At 45.1% G+C, this 19,852-nt stretch overlaps 4 protein-coding genes across 5 annotated transcripts; 3 read left to right on the top strand and 1 right to left on the bottom strand.

Annotated features, from left to right (window-relative positions):
• Positions 1-382: 382 nt before the first annotated feature.
• Positions 383-3,549, top strand: LOC6538985. Its single transcript, XM_039375279.2, has 5 exons — positions 383-627; positions 1,702-1,818; positions 1,875-2,366; positions 2,436-2,525; positions 2,590-3,549. Exons 1-5 carry the CDS (start codon positions 445-447, stop codon positions 3,307-3,309), a joined length of 1,602 nt encoding a protein of 533 aa, XP_039231213.1. The 5' UTR covers positions 383-444; the 3' UTR covers positions 3,310-3,549.
• Positions 3,550-3,647: 98 nt separating this feature from the next.
• On the top strand, positions 3,648-4,459 carry LOC6538984. The gene is given in 2 exon segments (XM_002099450.3): positions 3,648-3,707; positions 3,710-4,459. Coding segments are annotated over 2 exon segments (354 nt in total). The 5' UTR covers positions 3,648-3,662; the 3' UTR covers positions 4,019-4,459.
• Positions 4,460-6,319: 1,860 nt separating this feature from the next.
• Positions 6,320-15,458, bottom strand: LOC6538983 (putative uncharacterized protein DDB_G0271606). 2 transcript variants are annotated; one of them, XM_015193666.3, is made up of 7 exons: positions 15,301-15,458; positions 14,674-15,231; positions 9,962-10,225; positions 9,788-9,896; positions 9,526-9,663; positions 8,957-9,462; positions 6,320-7,338 (listed from the first exon to the last, which is right to left on the bottom strand). In XM_015193666.3, exons 2-7 carry the CDS (start codon positions 14,771-14,773, stop codon positions 6,911-6,913), a joined length of 1,545 nt encoding a protein of 514 aa, XP_015049152.1. In that variant the 5' UTR covers positions 14,774-15,231; positions 15,301-15,458; the 3' UTR covers positions 6,320-6,910. The 2 variants fall into 2 exon arrangements, with proteins under 2 accessions (XP_015049152.1, XP_002099485.2); XM_002099449.3 differs by lacking the exon at positions 6,320-7,338 and having other exon boundaries at positions 7,829-9,462.
• A 1,154-nt stretch (positions 15,459-16,612) lies between these two features.
• Positions 16,613-19,440, top strand: LOC6538981 (ATP synthase lipid-binding protein, mitochondrial). The gene is made up of 4 exons (XM_015193665.2): positions 16,613-16,707; positions 17,201-17,306; positions 18,243-18,447; positions 19,044-19,440. The coding sequence occupies exons 2-4, from the start codon at positions 17,259-17,261 to the stop codon at positions 19,205-19,207; spliced, it is 417 nt and encodes a 138-aa protein (XP_015049151.1). The 5' UTR covers positions 16,613-16,707; positions 17,201-17,258; the 3' UTR covers positions 19,208-19,440.
• Positions 19,441-19,852: the final 412 nt, after the last annotated feature.

The raw sequence follows: 19,852 nt of genomic DNA, 5'->3' as shown, positions 1-19,852 counted from the left end.
ATCATTTTCTAGGCAACACAAAGTCAATATATTTTATGTCCAGGCAGACTAGCAAAGTGGAGCACGTCTAACTGGCGAAATATTTAAATAGCCAGACCAAATTAGCTGAGGTCTCCATATCCTGCGATATCCGTCGATATCCTTCGACTCGTCTTCAAGGACAGACGACCGAGTTGCGCCTTAACCTAGGTTATAAATAGTCGGGCGTGCTGCCTAGACAACCGACCCATCATCCATGGCCCTTTAGTGCCTGGCACGGATCCTGGCAGCCAATTCGGCGGTTAAACGGCTTGGACGGCACACGAGACCGATTCAGTAACGCCGCGTTTGCTGAACGCAGCGCTACTTCCGTTCTCGTTCTCCTACTCCCAGTTTCCAGATATCCCCAGATATTCCCAGATATCCTGATATCCTCCAGATAGTCGAGGCACTTGAGATAGAGCCATGACGACTAGCGATGAAATGGGCATGGGCGGCAACTTCTGCCACGACCACATCCAGCATCCGCTGATGTGGTGCGACGAGAAGAAGCGTCTGGTGGAGCGCAAGAATGCGGAGGAGAGTCTTCGCATGTGGCGGCGCAGGAAGGCGGAGGAGTGTGCTCGCAAGGAGAAGGACAAGCAGGAGGTGGGTAACAGTGCGTATGTGTGATGTTTCTAGAGCTAAAGCGATCTAGTTGTAAGACCGTGCGTATACGTAATATTTTGAAGGCACCAAGTAAATTGGTTACTAGTTAAACAATTATCATTAAAAGGTTATAGCTTAAACTTCAGAGCCCTGAACCTTAAATAATTAATAATCAATTCACCAAGTTGCAAGTTCTTTTGGAAGTCTAAGGTAAAAGCCAGAAAAGAACCTATGACAATCAAAAAACATCTCGAACCTTTCTCCACGCGATGGCTGCAACTTTCGGTAAGTTCAAAGACCTGCCCCAAGCAACATGTAAGGCATCCGCCCGCGCGGATCTGGTTCAACAAACCCTTTGACAATTTCCACTTCGGCAATCAAATCACCTCTCCCCTCTCTTCACGGCTAAATGCCCAACAACGGCGAATCCTTGCGTGACTGGAGTCCTGGCTGCTCCTTCGGCTACGTACCTATCACAACCTGCAGCTGTGTGAAGCGCCAGCCGAAATGGAAATGTGGGTGAAAAAAATCAGTGAAATGCAAATCGCCGTGCGCTGCAACTATAACAACAACCTACTAACAAAGTTTGTGGGCCAGCGCGGGGGCAGCTCCAGGGGGGGAGGGCGGCTTGCCAATTTCCGTAAACAAACATCGCCACACTTCGCGGAGTGACACGAGCAGGTGGGTTGAGGCAGTCTACAGCCATAAATAGGCTGCCACCCAATCGATAAGGCATAACTCGGTGTTGTAATCATCCTGCGGAGGGAATTAATGTAGTTGTATTCCGAATTTATTGCGGGTAATCCGAAAAAGGATGGTTTCCAACATCACTGCAGCAGTTATCTTGTTTCACTTCAATTTTAAAGTGGCACACAGAGTATTAATAATTCGCCAAATAGCGATTTCACCTTCGTTGTTGCTGTAGATCCTTAGCTGAACATCAATGTTTCTTTTCATGGAATGAAAGATTAAGCTAAGCTCTTACATTTTCATCTGTATTTGTAATTCATGGTTATTGTTTTCAACTAATAAGAATGTAATGTTTTTAAATATCAACAATCTTTTTTTATCCAGTACTACGACCTGTTCCACCAACATTGTCCTTGGGGTCGACCTGGTGGTGGTGCACCCAACGTAGAAGTGCGCCGCAAGGACATCACAGCCGTGGGCCTTCACTCCACGCCCACAGTGGTAAAGAATCCTTCTCGAATGATATATTTCCATTTGCTAACTGTAACGTCCTGCAGACCAATGCCCACCGAATGAATCTGCTGCAGCCGTGCCGCTACAACGACTTCTTCTCCATGCAGAAGAAGTGCCACAACAATCCGCTGGCCGCCTACCATCACCACCACCATCACGCACCGCCCGCCCCACCGCCTGGTGGTCGACTGGGCCACGCCCACTCGGTGCATCACCTGCAGGAAAGTGGTCCCAGGAGCAGCACCGTAACCATTTGCGAGCGGGAGATTCCCCACAAGCCCGGAGCGGGAGTTGGTGTCAATGTGGCCAAAAACGCCAACGGTGAGAGCCTTCACATCGAGCTGAAAGAGCATCCCTCAATGTCGTTTCGCAATAAAGGCCATGTGGACATAGAATTGCGATACAAGCCCTCTCCTCCATGCAAGGGCAAGCCGCTTCTGGAGAAGATCGTGGTTAGCGAGAGTGAGCAGCGATGTCCTTTGCAGGAAAAGCTGGCCACTCAGAAGAAGCGCCTGCAGGCCAAACTGGAAAAGCCGGTGAGCGGCACTTATTACGCCTCCTGAAACCAATTCTAACTGATCCTTCTTTATCGATCCTCTTTCTAGCCCTGCAAGGAGCCCTGGGGCAAGGCGGGTCCGGGCGGCAAGCCCTGGCGGAGTCCCAAGGAAGTGGGCAACACGTTCATGAAGTCACTGGTGGGTTATCGGTATAAACATATATGTACTATACAAAAACCTAATCCTTATAAACCAATTTCAGGGCTGGACGAACAAGGAGATGCTAAAGGAGCTGGACCAGGATAACCCGGTGACTCCGGCGGAGAAGAACACCTTTCGCAAATCGCGTCCGGGCAAGCCGCCAAAACCGCAGCGCTGCTGTGAGATGTGCACCTGCAACTGTCCCGCCATGCAAAAGAGTCCGCCCAAGCCGTCGCCCCTCGCACTGCCCATTCCGCCGGGAAAGAAGTGTCCGGGTCCGCCAGTTCCGCCAGGTCCGCCGCCCGGAAAGATGCTGCACCACTTGAAGCCGCAGGACTGCGGCGGCAAGCCCGTCAGGCTGTGCCCCCGCATGGCCTCCAGAGCTCCCTGCCCCGGGAGCACCAGTACCGCCACACCGGATGCCAGTACAGCGGGAGGAAACGGAGGAGCCTATGCCGAGGGTGGCGGGGTGGAGCTGGTTCCCCTGCTGGCCAGAAGGCGTGGCATGCACCGTCCCATCAGTCTCTCCAGCACGGACGTGACCAAGAGGACGCCGTCGCACGATAGGTACGCATCCAAGCACAAGCATCCACCAAAGAACTGTCAGCTGACCACCACCAAGATCAAGTGCATCAACAGCATCATCAAGAACATCAGCCACATGAAGCGGCTGCCCAAGAATCTGAACTGCAAGCTGCAGTGTTGCAGTTGCGATTGCCCCACGGCCTTGGCCACGGGCTGCTGCCTCAAGCGGCTGACCCTGCACATTCGCCAGGCTTGAAAACCACGTTCCTTCGGAACTGATCCCCTCCTGCTTTCATAGTACCATTCAATCTCCCATCTCCCTCCTCCCTCCGTTTCCGTTTCCGTTTCCGTTTCTCATTTGCTTGCTCTGCGCGCGCTAGACATTGAAACGAAAGTCCGCTTGCCCCTTTGTTGTTCCTATGCCTTGTGATGTTCTGTCCTGTTAATGGTTTCTCTAATCCCCCACTTCTCCGCGGCTCATCCAGCAAGAAAATATCCATTGTAATACAAGTGAAAGTATAGCAACCAAAAGAGCAAACCAAATACCAATCTCACCAAAATCAAACAAACTGCAACAGCAAAAATCAAAAATCATAATACCAATCTTCTATGTATGTATCCCCGTGCAAAACAAATCGAACTGAAAATCGCTCTGAAATTCGAACATTCGTAATGTGAAAAATCGAACTGATTTAAATGAAACTATAATATTGCTGCCCACCAATCGACCGACAACCAGGATTCAAACGGCCGCCGACATGCGCTATCTGCACGACCTGAATGTCCAGATATCCCAGAACCGTCGATCCGTCTCCGTTTCCAAGCAACTGGACAGGGATCTGTGCAACCAGCACTTCGACACCTTCGAAACGTTCTGGGGAAGACCAGGACATGGAGCCCGTGGCGACAAGATCAACAAACTGAAACTGGACAATCTGCTCTACGGCGCCAGCGAATCGGCGTAAGGTCACGGATACCTGATACCTGGACTGCGAAGGATATTTCAGGATATACTCACCTGTTGACTGGCTCGTAGTTTGTGTGCTTAAGTCATCTGCTCAGAAATCGATCGATGCCAAGCCCCAAAAGATCCCAATTATATAATATTACTGGATAGGAACTTCTTTAGTACTTATAAAACTATTTTTCGTTCTTCCTTAAGCTACTCAAAGTTCGCTATTCCAGTAATATTAACACCAGCCTAGAAACCATTCGTACTATCTCTGTAAAAACTTTGCCAACTTGCTTCTAGTAAGCTGACCAAAGTTTTGAAAAGGTCGTGGTTTTCAAAATTAAGGGAAAATTAGGAAATATAGTCAGGGCGGTGAATTAAACAATGTCTTTGGTAGAAAAATTTAGTTAGTTTAATAAATAGGCTATAAAGAGAAAGATAGTAGATCCACGAACTCTTTCGAAGTTTTAATATAAAAATGAAATAATTTATTATAGCTTATATCTAGCCATATAACATCTTGTAAATACAAGCCAATCAATTATGCAGTAAATAAAAATATATATTAAATAATTAAAACCCCTTTTACTGATGAACAGTCCGCCTCAAACTGTTTAAGCAATGGACAGTTGCCCCTAAACTGTATCGTTTCGATTCCCAGCCAAAATAAATTGAATACTTTCTCTTGAGTTTGTTTTTGAAGGACATTTTTATTATACATATGTTTATGTAGTATGTAATAGATCACATAAAGCAAAAAGAGAATATTTTACTACTTTTTTGTTTTTGTGGATGATCATGATTTCTCCTGGCTTCTGAATGTGCCATTATTGAGCTCTCAGCTTCAGCTCTTATAAGGATTTTTTTGTTTTTATGTGGATGTCGATGATGATTTATGTTTAAACGTCAGTTAATTCTCTACGTATTATTACGATTTTAGTAAATTACAATTACAATACATTATATAGTACATAGTATGTAGGTAGAGTACGAATACGTTAACTATTCATATAGATTTTTATTCATTTTCTGTATTTTGTGATTTTTTTATTTCAAAGTTATTTCGGTTTTATTACTTTTTTTGTGTGTGGTTTTGTTTTTCGTTAATTTTACATACATATATTAAATATATTTACGAACATAACAGCAGTCTTATATAAGATGACATACTCATTTTATTGTTTTCATTAGAGGGTTTTGAGTTCATTATCCATTCTGAAAGTTTGAATGCGAGTTATCTGGTAGGGACACTAGGGATACTTGCATCTCCTGGCTGAAAACTCGATGGGGCTTCGGATATCCGAAGACATTTATAGATCCGTTTATATAAAAGTTGTTTGGCTAAACTAGGGCGATCCGTTTGGCATCGCTTAAGCGTGAGGTCTTAAAGATATTGTATTTAGATGTAAGTATGCATCGATAGCTAGGTGTTATATCTATAGGGACGCTGAACTATTTAGTTTAGTTGTGGTTAATTTTTAAGACGCTGCGCGTCTGCGAAATGCGCTCTGAAAAGTTTCCTCTTATTTTGTTTTGGCGGCTGACTAAATTGATGTATGTATGTATATGTATACTTGATGTAAATATCGTATTTTAAAAATTTCATTTTGTTTTTGTTCTGTTTGAATGCTTAAGGAACCCGATTCTGCGTGGTTAGGAAGTTCGATTGAATTGGGGGCTTACAATGATATACAATCGCCGAGAGAATGCACAAATATATTTTGTATTCTGTATTCATATCGTATATTTTGTATTTGTTTGGGGACTTTACACTTAGGGACGTTCGAACACTATAAATAAACAATTACAATACATGCACGGACACACACTCACACAGCTACAGATGTATGCTCTGTTCTATAAATAATAGCGTAATCTATAATTATAATACTATAACTACTGTAGAGTTATTGTGGCTCCTAAGTGGAAACGCCTCCCGGCTTCCCCTAAATTTGTAGCTAACTATTTATGTTTGAAATATTCGACATTAAATTTTGCATCTCCGCCTTTCATTTCACTCGCTCAAAGTTGCCTTGGCAAGCTAGCGACCTATAATTTTCCTAATTCAGATGGTCTCACGAAAACGATTTCCGTGCACCATTTTGCTTCTGTGGATCTCTTTCAGACAATTTATGGTTTTATTTTCAATTAAAATGACGCAAACAACTGATTGGGGAAAGACCCTTTACTAAGATTTCATTGAAATTGTACACGGGAAAGAGGTTGCTTAAGTTATAAGTTTAGGGTTCGGGAATTCCACCAACCAGTAGGTTAGAAAGTTATGTGTTTATGCGTATAAAAATCAAAAATTTAATTTAACTACAATAATGACTAGTTGAAGAAAACTCTCCAAATGTATTTACTAAAATGTTGTCGTGTGTATAATTAATTTTTTTTTTTCAAATTTTTGTTTTTCTTTTTCTTTTGCTTCGTTTTTTTCCCTTTAATTTTAAAATTATCTAAAGCTGTTTTAGAGAAGCTTTTCTAAGCAGGCCTGCTTAACATGGTTGAGATTAGTTTTAATGATTTTTTGTGTGTGCTAGTGGGTGATTTTTTCATAGTTGCGAAATGCTTGGAATTTGTTTCTGTTTCTGTTTGTGTTTTGTTTTTTGCATTGTGTATTTTGGAAGCCAATGGAAATTCTTGCTTCTTGTTGCCTTGTCTTGGAAAACTTCTCTAAGGACCACAGGGCAGCGCCCGACTCCCTCACTTATCCCTCCTTGATTAATTGCTGCAGCTTCTGCATCCTTTTCCCATCTCTGCCTTATTGACGAATCCTCTTTCTCCGCCTCTTGTCAGGTTTGTTAGTCAGTTAGTTACTACTTCATCACAGCCAACTCCCTTGCCTTTCAGCGGCGCCCAGCGGTTCCGCCTCTCGATCCGCACACTTCATCCGATCTGCTGATCAGTTGATCGTTTTCTTGAAGAGATTTTGGTGAATGTGCTCGTTTTGCAGCGCGCACATTTGGCCCACAGCAACCGCCCGCAAGCCACCGCCGGCTCCTGATCCGCCGGAAATGCCAACATCCGATTGGTGTCCCATGGCTGAGTTCACTCCATCGCCTCCCGGTGAAGGGGACACCGTTTTGCCGGCCCTCAGATTCAGGAAGAACTTCTCCTTCATGGCCAGCGCGGAATACTTGTGCTCAATGAAGTTGGGCGAGATCTGCATGGGCAGGGAGTTGCCGGTGGTGGGCAGTTTCGCTGGAGCGATTGCTGTGGACCTCTTGCTAACGGACAGGACAGTTGTCGGCGGCTTGCTGGAATCGCTGCTGCCGTGGTTGCTGTTGGGATTGCTGAGGTTGCTGTTGTTTGAGCAGGAGTAAGAGGTTTCTGCAATAGGTAGAGAGAAAAGGAAAAGAAGTAACGAAAAACATAAAATAAAAACAAAACAAACGAAACGAAAATAAAGAATACCCAAAATTCGACAGAGTTGGAATTGCTAAGAACTAGGGAATCAATTAAAAATATTGCACGAAGTCGAACGTCGTCTTAAACTAATGAGCAGACTTTAGATATCCGAGTAGATGTGTGTGTGTGTTTTTTATATGTATATATATAGATATATATATCGTATAATTAAATTCATTTTGCTAGTGCTTAGAACATAAATAATACTTGGATTTAGTCGAATACGAATAGTCACTAAAGCTAAAGCCGAGATTAAAAAAGTTGTAGTGGTAATGCTAACAATAATTAAAGTGTGCAGTTGGAAATGAAGTTGAATTTAGCATTTTCTTGCGTATTTTTACAATTGTTGCTCGTGCTTCGTCTGTGTTGGTGTTTCTTTTTTTTTATATAGCCTAATTAAATTAAGAGGAGATCAGCAGTTGTAAATAGTTTAATACAAGCATGAAAGTCATACATACAATCGAAAATGATTAAAAGTTCTCTTTAAAATATACAGAATTAAATATTGCACAATCAATGCGATTTGTGGGATTGTTTCCATTAGTTGTATGATACAATTGATTTAAATTGATTGGACTCAGGGGTCTAAACTAAAACAAGTAAGCAGTCTACGAAATGTTTCCAAATGGGTGTTTTGGTGAGTGAGTGGGTTTGTCTGCGCCTAAGTTCGGCATTCTGTCAGGTCTAGAATGTCTTTCGTATACGGACAAGCAAGCTGGTCAATTTAGTGGCTTGGGTGGTTCCAGCGTCAGTTTTCGGTGCATCAGTAGCTGCTTGAGTATAGGCTACGTCTCTTCGTTGACGGCGCCAGCGCCCACAACTTCAATGCCCGCCACTGTTGCTCCGCCAATGTCCTCCTTGCAATCTGTGATGCTGGCAATCGCTGCAGCCACGCTCTCCGAAATGCCGTCGCTCTGACCCTCATCCGTCTCCATGGGTTCTATCAGTTCCATTTTGCCCTTCTTCATCAGCTGCTGCTGTTGCTGCTGCTGCTGCGGCGTGGGCGAGCTGCTCTTACTGCTGTTCCCGCTGATGCTGCTCGTGGGACTGATGGGCAGAACGTGGTGTTGCTGCTGCACCTGCTGCTGGTGTTGCTGTTGCTGCTGCTGCTGCTGCTGCACCTGTTGCACCAACTGGCTTGGCTCCTGTAAAAGCAGTATGTTGGTCTTCTTGGCCAACGAGGCCACTAGAGCCTGCTGCTGCTGGGTACTGCCATTCGTGGTGGTGAAGGTCAGCGTTTGGGTGTTTTTGGTGGGTGAGGTGGCCGGCGTGAGAATGCCCAGGTTGACCAAATTGGGCAGCGGTTTGCTGCCATTGAGCACTGTTTGGCCACTAGTTGTGGTCTTGTTGTGTTGCTGTTGCTGCTGCACAATGTCCATAGAGGAGCCACCGTTGGCCACATTGGTGGCCAGCTTGAGTATCTTGCTGGCTGTAGCATTGGCAGCCATCAGATTGCTAACCGACTTGGCTGTCGGCGTGTTGTTGGTTTTAATGGATACTAAACCGAGTGTGCTGCGCATTAAATTGTTGTTGCTGTTACCTGTTGCAGTGTTTTGATGGAGTTGCTGCTGCTGTTGCGGCTGCGGCTGTGGCTGCTGATGCTGTTGCGTGGGAAGATTGGTCAGGGTGACCACATTCCCGGCACTCAGCTGCTGCAGGACATTCCCGTTGCTAGTGAGAATGGCAGTGTTGCTAGTAGTGCTCCCATTGTTGCCATTGTTCCCGTTGGACAGACTGCCGCTGCCTCCATGACAACTGCTGGCGCTGCTCGACATGTTGCTGATGCTCGACGGACTCAGCGAGCCCAGCGACTGAGACGGCGAGTTGCTGCGCTGAATGATGGGCGGCGGGATTGGATTGGAGGAGGTGTTGCTGCTGCCCACCGGCGTGGCCGCACTGGCCCCATCGCCAATGGCCAACGCATTGGCCAGCTGGGCATTCAGCACACTATCCGGCTGCGAGTTGTGGGTGTGCAGAGCGTGGTTCTTCAGGCCCTGGGCCGTTTTGTAACTCTTGCCGCAGTGACACTTGTACCCCTTGCGAACTCTGTGGAACATAGAACAATGAGCTTCTGGTTTACCAATCAGTAATTTCGTGGCCAATCGTTACCTTCCATCCTTTTTGTGACCGTTCTTCGAATGGTACTTGATGCCGTTGACGTTCTTGTAACGCTTTTTGCATCCCGGAACAGGGCAGGCGAAGGGTTTCTCATTGCCGGGCGTGCCATTGCTTCCACCACCGGAATGCCTGTTCAAGATAAGCAAAGTTGGTACATAAATTAATTAAGCACATTGTGAAAAACGACATATCAAGTCATAAGAACCGTGAATTAGCTAATGCTGTATTTAAAAGTAGACAAATATCAACGCACCTGCTGCCGTAGCGCATGATAAACTCGGAGCTAAACTCTTCGGTGGTCCAGGAGTCGTTGCTATCCTCCGACTCCGTGACCACCATTTCGTCCTCGTCCATTTCACTGCCTAAATGGGTGAAGAATCAGGAGTTTTTAATCATCCTTATGCATATCATTTTCAATATCACTCACCTGTGGGCGTGGTGCTGCGGTTGGACGAGGACATACTGTAGCTGTGGTGCTTGATGGCCAGCTTTCGCTTGAGCTCCACATTGCCATTCCCATGGCCAGCGGCATTGGATCCGCTGTTGGTGGTCGGTGGGGCTGTTGTGTTGCTGGCCAGGAACGAGCCCGCCTCCTTGCGGTTCTCCTCGGTGATGAAGCGCAGGACGTAACTTAAGGGCAGGCAGGCAGGCTGGGCCTGCTCCTTCTGTTCGACCACCTTTGGGTCATAGTCTGCAAGAAAATGGGTCTGTTAATATACATTCGTTGCAAAGCAAAGCAATTTAGAATCACAGCATATATGGATTGTAATGATCTGAATAGAACTGGTAGTAATTAGGAACCCTGCTAGAAAGTCACCCAGACGGGATTACCTAATTAAGAATTCCCTTTCGAGACGGGATCGAAAGCCGAACCGGAATGCGGGCAGCCAAACGCGAAACCTGCATCCGAAATTCGTCGCCAACCTCTGTGTTTACTCTGGAACAAGTTCACAGACATTCAAGGGGCCCACAGCCCGGGCAATTTATTATTAAAATGCCGAAATAAGTAAATAGCGAGAGTGCACGTACGGGGTACGGTATGGCGACGCATTCAGTGCGCCTGCTGACGCATTTTCCGAGGGGTTTATGCGGGGGGGAGAGACGGCATGGGGTTTCGATCTGCGACTACGACGGAGTGCTCCGACCAGGAGGAGCACATGGTCTGTGGCGTGGGTACGCTATCTTATCGCCAAAACAAGCATAAGCCCAAAGCTTGCTTAATCAGCGAGTGCATAATAACAGGTGCCCTCCTCAGTTGGTCCCCTTCGCCGTCTTTATTTACTTTTTGATCCATGTGTGTGCGCACAACCTAACCTCCATATGAGCACGCTTTATTTCCCAATTAAATCGGTTTGGTGCGTAACTGTGTCAGCCACTGGCCATTCATCATATTCGCCACCACGCACCCTGTACATTTGTCATACGACTGCAATGGCAGTTAACGAGGGGCTGCTAAACGATAAAACAACATGCATCGATCAGCTGCGGATCTCAGATCTCACACAGTTTATATAAAACCAGCTACCTAATCGAATATAAGATGGCGCAACTTTGATCGCCAGATGTCTAACTTTGTAGGTGTAGTTTGGGCTTGACAAGGTGCCAAAATCAGTTCTCTTCTCGAATTCTTCAATCTGTTTTCATTTAATGTAATAGAACTGACAAACAAACTGCATATCCGCCCAAAAGCGCCCACGTGACAAAAGTTAGATAACGCTGCAGTTTAAGTACTTTGAATCGAGTAGCAGTGGGCAAACAAATAGCATATGCCACAAATTAGATATTATGCGAAACATATGCTTTCATCCGGCGACTCCCGCGCCTCGCAATTCTGGTCGCTTATCAGGCCGAAAGGCGATTAAAAACATTTGCGGGAGTGATTGCGGTGATGTCTACGTGCCGGCAATCGATGGATGACACATACGGACATACGGACATGCAAACCTACGGACATACGGACACACCATATGTGCGTAATAGTTTCACGTACTTTGGGCAGCAATTCAGCAAGTATCAATTGCCTTGGACATGTTCGCCACTCGAAACTGCAATTATATACATGTATTTTAGCTGACGAAATCGATGTGCCACGCCCCTCATCCTCTCGAGAACACGGCGTCATTTGTCAACGGTCAAATCAGTTCACCCGGTTCGGGTTTTTTTTATTTCTGCTCCGCCTTCGTTATTGTTATTATTATTTTGCCGTTGATAACCCCAGACATTCACGACTTCTCCTCTGTAGGTGACTTTTTGCTCTTGCCTCGGTGTTTGTGGGTTTGTGCTGTTCCACAATTCAAAGCTACTCAAAAACAGTGATTATGTGCTCGAGATGATTCACTGATACACATACGAACCGAATGGAACTGCAGGGTATCAAATCGAGTATTTTACAAACATCTTTTAAGCAAATAGCCTACATACACATCGTATAGCCACATACAAGCCCACATCTCTGTATATGCGTCGTATATCATACGTTTTTCGTATTTCAGATACGAAATAAACGCGGATTCCTCTCTCTTTTGCACTCGTGTGACTCATGCACTTGTTGCAGAATTTAAAAACGATAACAAATGTTTTTTTCTTGCTTGAACATGCTGTTTTGGTTTGTTTTCATTTCGGCAGCTATCTCGAAAACTTTCCAATAGCCGTGAAGAGCAATTCGTTCGCAATTTGAGAAACACAAGTCGTTGACTGCAGTCAAATTATGTTGACATGGCAAGTGCAGGGACACCTTTTGCCGTCTAATTGATTTAAGCTATTAAACGAACGTCGAAGTTCATAAAATCAAAATTGTTTAAAGGGTAGCAATACTTCATCAGTTCGTGAACTAAAGTCACAGTAGTAACCTTGTAAGCCGAAAGTATTTCAAGGTCAAAAGGGTTTGCACCCAAAAGGTCGTATGTATATTAAATTTTAAGGCACAATGGCCTTTAAAAGAAATTTCAAGATTTTTTCAAAAGCCCCGATTCATACAATCCTCGTTTTGTCTGGAAAAACCCAATACCACTTTGTATCTGCACTCATAGTGAGTCTGAATAGTTTGAAAATGAATTTTAGATGGAACCAAATGCGTTTTGGTGACTCAGATGTCGAGTAACATAGCTAGCTAGAACGTTATCTTTCATATGAAATTCCCCGTCAAACTTGCAAAATGGTTTTAAAAGGAAAAGTGAACAAATTGACAGGTGCACAGATACTTCTGGGCCGCCTTTCGCAGCTGGTTATCTCAATGCGAGTGCGGAACCACTCTCATAAATAAATTATCCCGGGCATTTTCGGGACCGCACAACAGGTGCCTGGCAACTGTGAAAAGGACAAACCTGAAGGTCTCGCCCGCCTTTTGCCTTTTGCGTTGCCATGACAACCGAACACCGAGCCGAAACGACAACGCCCAGCGAGTCCTGATAACAGGCACACATCCTACGAAACAACCAACCAACCAACCATCCATCCATCCATCCAACATTCCATTCATCCAACAATCCAGCCACTCGGAGGACCCACGCATCGAATGTCCTTCGAGATAATGAAATGATGGGCATTTATAAGCCCTGAACAGCTCGCTCACGTAATGGATACGCAATGTGGAAATGGGGAAACGAGGAAATGGGAAATGGGGGATGCGGGTTTTCTGGTTTTCGGGGCCTCGGGCGTATTTGGTATCTGGGCCTGGGCGTTTTTGGGGGTGGCAGTTGCCAAGTGGGCGTATGCTCGTGCCTGGGCTTTATGTAATGCCCCGGGACGCAAAAGGGGGTGGTGGCTAGGTGGAAAAGCCTGCCCGGGCAGCCATTTTATATGTGCAAGTGTGCGTGTCTGTGTGTGTGTGTTGACCGTTATCACGCAGCAGTGGCAACAACAAAACAGCTGCCAACGTAATCGTCAGCTGAGCAACCCCTCTGCTTTCTCTTTCCAACCCCTCTCTCTTTGCGTGTGTGAGAGAGCCTGTTTGTACACGCAAAGAAATTGCAGTGCGCTGGGTGAATAAATAATGCGTGTGCAGCTTACAAAGTAGGCAAGCTCAGCAATTAACATTTAACTTCGCTCGTAAACTATTTCAAGATATTCACATAAATGAGTAATGATTTCACTCATTAGTTATTTGAATGTGTAATACATGCTCAAGGGAGCAAACGTACTTCCAAAAATTCGCAGTGTAAGACGCACGGCATGTCGGGAATAAATAAAGCCCGTTAACGGCTAAACCACCCCCAAACCCCTGTTTTCGTAATACGGCAACACTACTAAGCTTAACTCTATTGATTTTTCGCCCTCGCCCCGCGCAGCACAATCACTAAATTTAGAATTTGTTTATTTCAGCCGGTAAAAGTCCACAAACACACACACCCTGGAAATGATTAATTGGAAGCCCACGGGAGTCACGTGGACGGGAAAGTTCAAGTATCGATTGTGATTGCGTTTGTGCGTGTGAGAGGAGAGAGGGGAGTGGAAAGCGAAGGGGGTGGCTGAGAAGAGCATCTTTAACTTCCAACTCCGATTACCGGATGCGGATACACCTGCCATGAAAACGAACGCCAGAAGCAGAAAAACCCAAGCCAAGCCATGCGGACAGGTCAAAAAAAGGGCGCTCAACTCGCCGGTTTCCACTACACCACAAACAACGCAACTAGATGCTGTGCTGGCCTTCCAAACACACACGCACACACAACACATACACACACTAACGCACACAGACAGGCGGGGGTATTGAATGGATCACCGGCTTTTTTGCTTTTGTTTTGCTTGTGCTGCCCTCTCGCTCGCACCCGCACTTTCCAGCCAGCGCACCGATCAACGAATGCTGTACGCGCCTGGAAAACAGGGCGTGTGTGTGCGGCGTGCATAGGTGTGCGTGGGCACAGGTAGCCATTTCCAGGCTTCCAGCATCGATTTTGCCTTTAAAGTGCAGTAAACGCCGATTGCAGAACTGCAATTCATTTGAAGTTGTACAAACAACATCCAATTCACCACGAAGCCGTTCACGCACTCACACACTGACGCACTCGCACACCTTTGCCCCGTTCCGTTTTGTTTTTTTATTTATGCCGCGGCGAGTAAATAAAATAAACAAAACACACCGAGAACATCACGCGACGGTCAAATGATAGCGATATTTACGGTGTTTACGACCCGTCTCACCTATGTGGGTGTCCTCGATGTGGGAAATCAGATCGCTCAAGCTCGGAAACGTGATGCCGCAGCCATTGTACTTGCAGACGTTGATCAGGAAAACGGCCATAATATATATCGTATTATCATATATATATATATCACGGATTCCGAGGCGAACGAATGTGGCGAGTTATGTAAAAAAACAGCAACTAAATCGGGGGCTGGTCAGTGTGGCCAGGTCAACACTGCACCAAAACGTCCATCTTTCAGGGCTGCAGTTTCTGCTTAGCGGCGACTCCCACCCACTTCCAATGTGCCGTGGTAACTTTAGGGGTTATGTGGCGTTTGATCGGGCGAATACTGTTTGTCGGTAATGAAGCGATAGTAAGTCGCTTTCCAAAGTCAGCAGCCGGGCATGGCGATAATTTGTTTTAGCGATAAACCCTGTTTGTACTGCAACTCAGCTGCTTCTGGCTTCTGCCGTTTCTTTCCCTACGCGGCTGTTCGGTGTGGTGTGTTTCGGTCCTCTGGCGTTTCCTCACACACACACACACTCATGCGCAAGTGCTGTTATGCAATTGAGGGCTGCAACATTTTGGGGGCGTAACTGGGTTTAACTGATTTCGAATTAGAATCAGTATTCAATCTACTTACAGCATTCTGTGCTTCGATTGAGTTGCCTTCGCAGTTGCCGCTGGGTAATTAGAACATAATTTAAGCCGACGTGACGTAGACACAAACACCGACGTCGAACGACGCGTTATGCTGCGTTTGTGGTGGTGTGCGTGACTGTGGGGAGTTGCCCCATAACCAGGGCTCCTCCGCATTGTCGGGCTCTAAGCGAATGCCCCCACCTAACCAAACAATTACCCATTCAATGTCTAGCAAATACACCTTCCAAAACAACATTTAATATTTCCAAAATACAAACTTAGTTTTCGATAAAAAGATGCCGGACGGCTTTAATTATTTACTCATGTCTTGTTCCAGAAATAAGAAAATATACAATAGGGAAAAAATTATTATATAGAAGATGGTTACTACTTATAAAATGAACTTTGTTTCAATTTCGGTTTCGACTTCCTTATGTTTACCTAATATTTACTTAGAAATGTGTTTCATATATTAGGTTGGCATATGGTTGTTAACTGAAATTTTGAGATGTAAATGACATTTTTAATTTATAAATTTTAAATTTAATATATTCTACCATTTTAAATATATTTTGATAGGACAGGGTGTGTTATGCATAAAGAAAAATAGATATTTTATAATATAATATATATAATTATATATATACTTTTTAAACAATATTTAATTATCATTGCTTCAACTATGAAAATATTTAAATTACAAAATGTATGTGCTCATATAAAAAAAAAATTGTATGTTAAGAAAAGAAAAACAACGCTCCAAGTCCCTTTCGGCCCAAATTACAATTTAATCATCGTTAGCTAATCTAATAATTAATAAACGACATGTATTAGTTCAAATACGAAATCATGTGTTGCAAAAAAAAACAGAACAAAGTGCATTGCGAAAGTAATATTTTGACTGGATGTGAAACTCCGATTTCAATGCACCTACTTGAGATAAATTCAACTCTATCATTTCTTTCAAGTAATGCTTTTAATGGTTAAAACATCTTGAGAACAACCAGTTTTATGATCCGTTCCCCAGTAGAGTGTATTTTCTTTAAGAGTTAAATATTTATTTTTAATTTTTTGATAGGAAACAGAAAGATGCAGGTTAGTGGGAAATAGCTTTCAAAGGCATTCGACTAATCAACTTGTTGATATGGTCACACTGCGCTTTGGTTGCAAGTCTAACCACCCAATTTAGCAAAAACTCCCTCCCGTTCTGCGTCTCTGGTAAAAATGTGTAGCAAGGCCCTGCACCTTGGATTGGGTCCTCAATTAAAATGGTATTTTTGGTAATTTCCAGTATTAAAATCGATCTTTTGGCATTATTTTCACCACCCGCCGGCGGCCACACTGAGCACCCCCCAAAAGTCAGCGAAATTGTCAAATTCGTTTTACTGTTGTGAAGGGTTTGTTCGAAGTGAGTTGCTTTCTCCGGGGATTTTCCGCCCGCCGGCGGAGCACCCCCTTATCAGCACCCCTCTGTTGGGTAACAGCCGTGAAAACGCCTCAGATAGCCAAAAAACGCGAAACAGCCGACTGTCAGTGAAGAATCGAGTGAAATTTCGCCAATTAAAATGCGAAACGTGTTTGAAAATCCGTCGCCATCTTGCGGCACACTCACACACACACGTGTGCCAATATGGTTTGCAGTGGTGTGCGTGTGCCTCGAGTCGTTGCGTCACTGGAAAAGTCAGAAAATCGGCTAATTTGCAAAGGAAAAGCCAGCAGATCGTTTTCAATTGATAACTAAGCAGAGATCGAGCTGAGAGTCGTGTGAAAATCCGGTGCGAGGGCAGATTTTTCGCTTGTTACGTAACTTTTCTGAGGCGGCGTGGAACTAGATATGATGTACTCTTGCAACCGAAACTCAGCCCAGAACTAACCGATATCTTCGTCTATATCTTTTGCAGAGCCGTGCGCTAGCTTCAATTTTGTCGTAAGCAAAACAAAAAGGAAAATCAACCAAAAATGTTCGTGTCGACAGTCTCTCGCATTGCCCCCGTTGCCAGGATCGCCGTAAGTAAACCCCCCCTTTTTAGGCCCGAATTGTGCGAGATAAAGAAAAATGTGCGAGGAATTACATAATTATCGGAAAAGTGCATTGATTTTCCCGATTTAACCATTTTAACGTCGCCCTGGCGTGGTGAACTTCCGATGGCCGCGGTGAGAAAACACGGACGGCACACAGTTGCATAACTTTGAGGTTATGTGTGCGCCCAGTGGCAGCTACTAATTAAATGCGAGAAATTGTGAATTATCGCTCTATATCTGTGCGTAGAGTTTAGTGAGCTCTTTTATTTGCAGTTCCGCAAGCTATCCCTGTATTGTATAACATCTGGTTTAAGGTCTGTGGTGTGTTTCTTTGAGGTTAGAACCGGCGAAAGCTTTCCAGTAGAGACATGAAAATGGTTGAGAGGAGTGCGGGGTACCACAAATTGGCAATAATTGACATTGTTTATAAAACTAAAGTTGTTAATATCGGGTCACCAACAACAATAGTGGATGCCTCTGAAGAACAACAAACGCAGCAGCCAAAGTGCCAATCGCAGCGAAATTACTTAACGATTGCATAACTTGGCATTACAGCAGAGCAATGAACTTGTCGGCACTCGAGGGTTAAGCTATAGTGTATTTGGCAACATCTGGCTATATATGGTCTTAGACGCCCTAGCAACTAAATTAACATGAGATAGATCATCCATAAATAGTTTAGACTTGTACAATATATAGGAATTTCGGGTATTTGTGGCAAATTTTCCATATTCTTGAATTCTTTACATAAAAATGTAATTGGTAAACATGTATGAATCAATGTTTTTTCAAATGTTGTTGTCTATTATAAGATGCACAGTATATCCCTTATCACGGCCAGAAACTTTATCTCAAGCAATGTACACAAGACGAGGTATTATGCGCCTTATATAATCGACTAACGCACATCCACCATTTCAGCTCCTCGCCAACTCCAAGCAGTACTTGCGACCATTGAGCAGCGCCATCATCAGCCAGAGCCAGACTTTGGCCGCTCAGAACACAACCCCCGTTGCATTGCTGCCACAGATCAGGTCATTCCAGACCTCGCCAGTCACGCGTGACATTGACTCGGCCGCCAAATTCATTGGCGCTGGTGCCGCAACAGTCGGTGTCGCTGGATCCGGTTCGTATTGGTTTCGTTGGGCACCTCATTCAGTCGCAGATCACCGAGATCAGAGGGAATCATCCCACCAGCCGCCTTTTGCTCCTTCTCCTCCAGTCAGTTGCAAACTAGCATCTGGGGCTCACACAACGAGTATCTGATTACTCCACAAACCATTGCCCCGGGAAGGTCTGAGAATTGGCCGAGCCTGCTGTTTGTTGCGGCTCCATTTCCCAGCAGGAAACCTGTGTGATTGCAGGGCGAAAGTACCAGAAATCCTGCTGCCAGGCGTTGCCGTTGCCTCGGGAACCGCCGCCTGGCTGGCATTGAAACCTTTCGTGGCCAGCGTTTTTAGTGCGATGTGCTTGCTGCCTCCCAGGCAGAACTCAATTCAGACTAATCTGTGACTGACTACCTGGAGAAAAGAGCCAAAGGGGCGTCGGGGTGATCTATCACATTCCATCATTGTCCGAGTTCTCATTTGGAGAAGAAAATACTTTGCTCGAAGAGCTTCGGTGAAAGCCGAAAATGCCAACTGACTTGGACATTTTACTAATGCTTTGATCTTCTTTCTCTTCCCAATTTGCGGACCGAAACACAACGAACCAATACAACAGGTGCTGGTATCGGAACAGTATTCGGTTCCCTCATCATCGGCTACGCCAGGAACCCATCGCTGAAACAGCAGCTGTTCTCCTACGCCATTCTGGGCTTCGCCCTGTCCGAGGCCATGGGTCTGTTCTGTTTGATGATGGCCTTCCTGCTGCTGTTCGCCTTCTAAGCGCGCCTGCTGCACATCGATTGCTCGTCCTTGTTTCCTGCAATCGGGCGTGTGCGCGAGTCGCATGCGAACGAGAATAGCAACCAAACAACACTTCAAACAAACAACAACCAGAACAAGCAACACCAACGTTCGTTTTCGATTATTAATGATAAAATGATTGATTGATTGATTGATAGCAAACAAGAACATCCTGTACCACTATCTAATTATAAATACCAACAACCACATAATACAAGTAATTTTGTTTTTAAAAAACATGCGAGCGAGGAGAAGACCACACCTACTTTAAGTTGAACAACCGAAATATCAGGAGGAAGGATTGGATTCAATCGGATTGGATTAGCCCACGCCCAGACGACAAATATTAAAATTAGATTTTAATTGAAGCAAGCTTCCGGCTCACCGAAAACCCACTCGATTCCTCGGACGAAGTCCAGCCATCCTCTTGCACTCCGCACATCCGGCGGGGGATCTTCATGCCCGCCAACCAAGGCTCTCTCTCTCCCCGAAGTTCTTGGACATCGAAACGGCAAACACCTCCAGTGGCAGGCAAGGCATGGGGATCCCCTCTGCAAATAACATCTTGGATTGGCGAGTGTGTGGGCGTGGCTGGTCAGAGTTCCGAGGGATCGTTGGGTTCAG

The sequence above is a fragment of the Drosophila yakuba genome, chromosome 3R (genome assembly GCF_016746365.2).
Source record: "Drosophila yakuba strain Tai18E2 chromosome 3R, Prin_Dyak_Tai18E2_2.1, whole genome shotgun sequence".
NCBI classification, from domain to species: Eukaryota; Metazoa; Arthropoda; class Insecta; order Diptera; family Drosophilidae; genus Drosophila; species Drosophila yakuba.
Note: the sequence above shows the minus strand (reverse complement) of the source record. Positions and strands in the feature narration are given on the sequence as shown.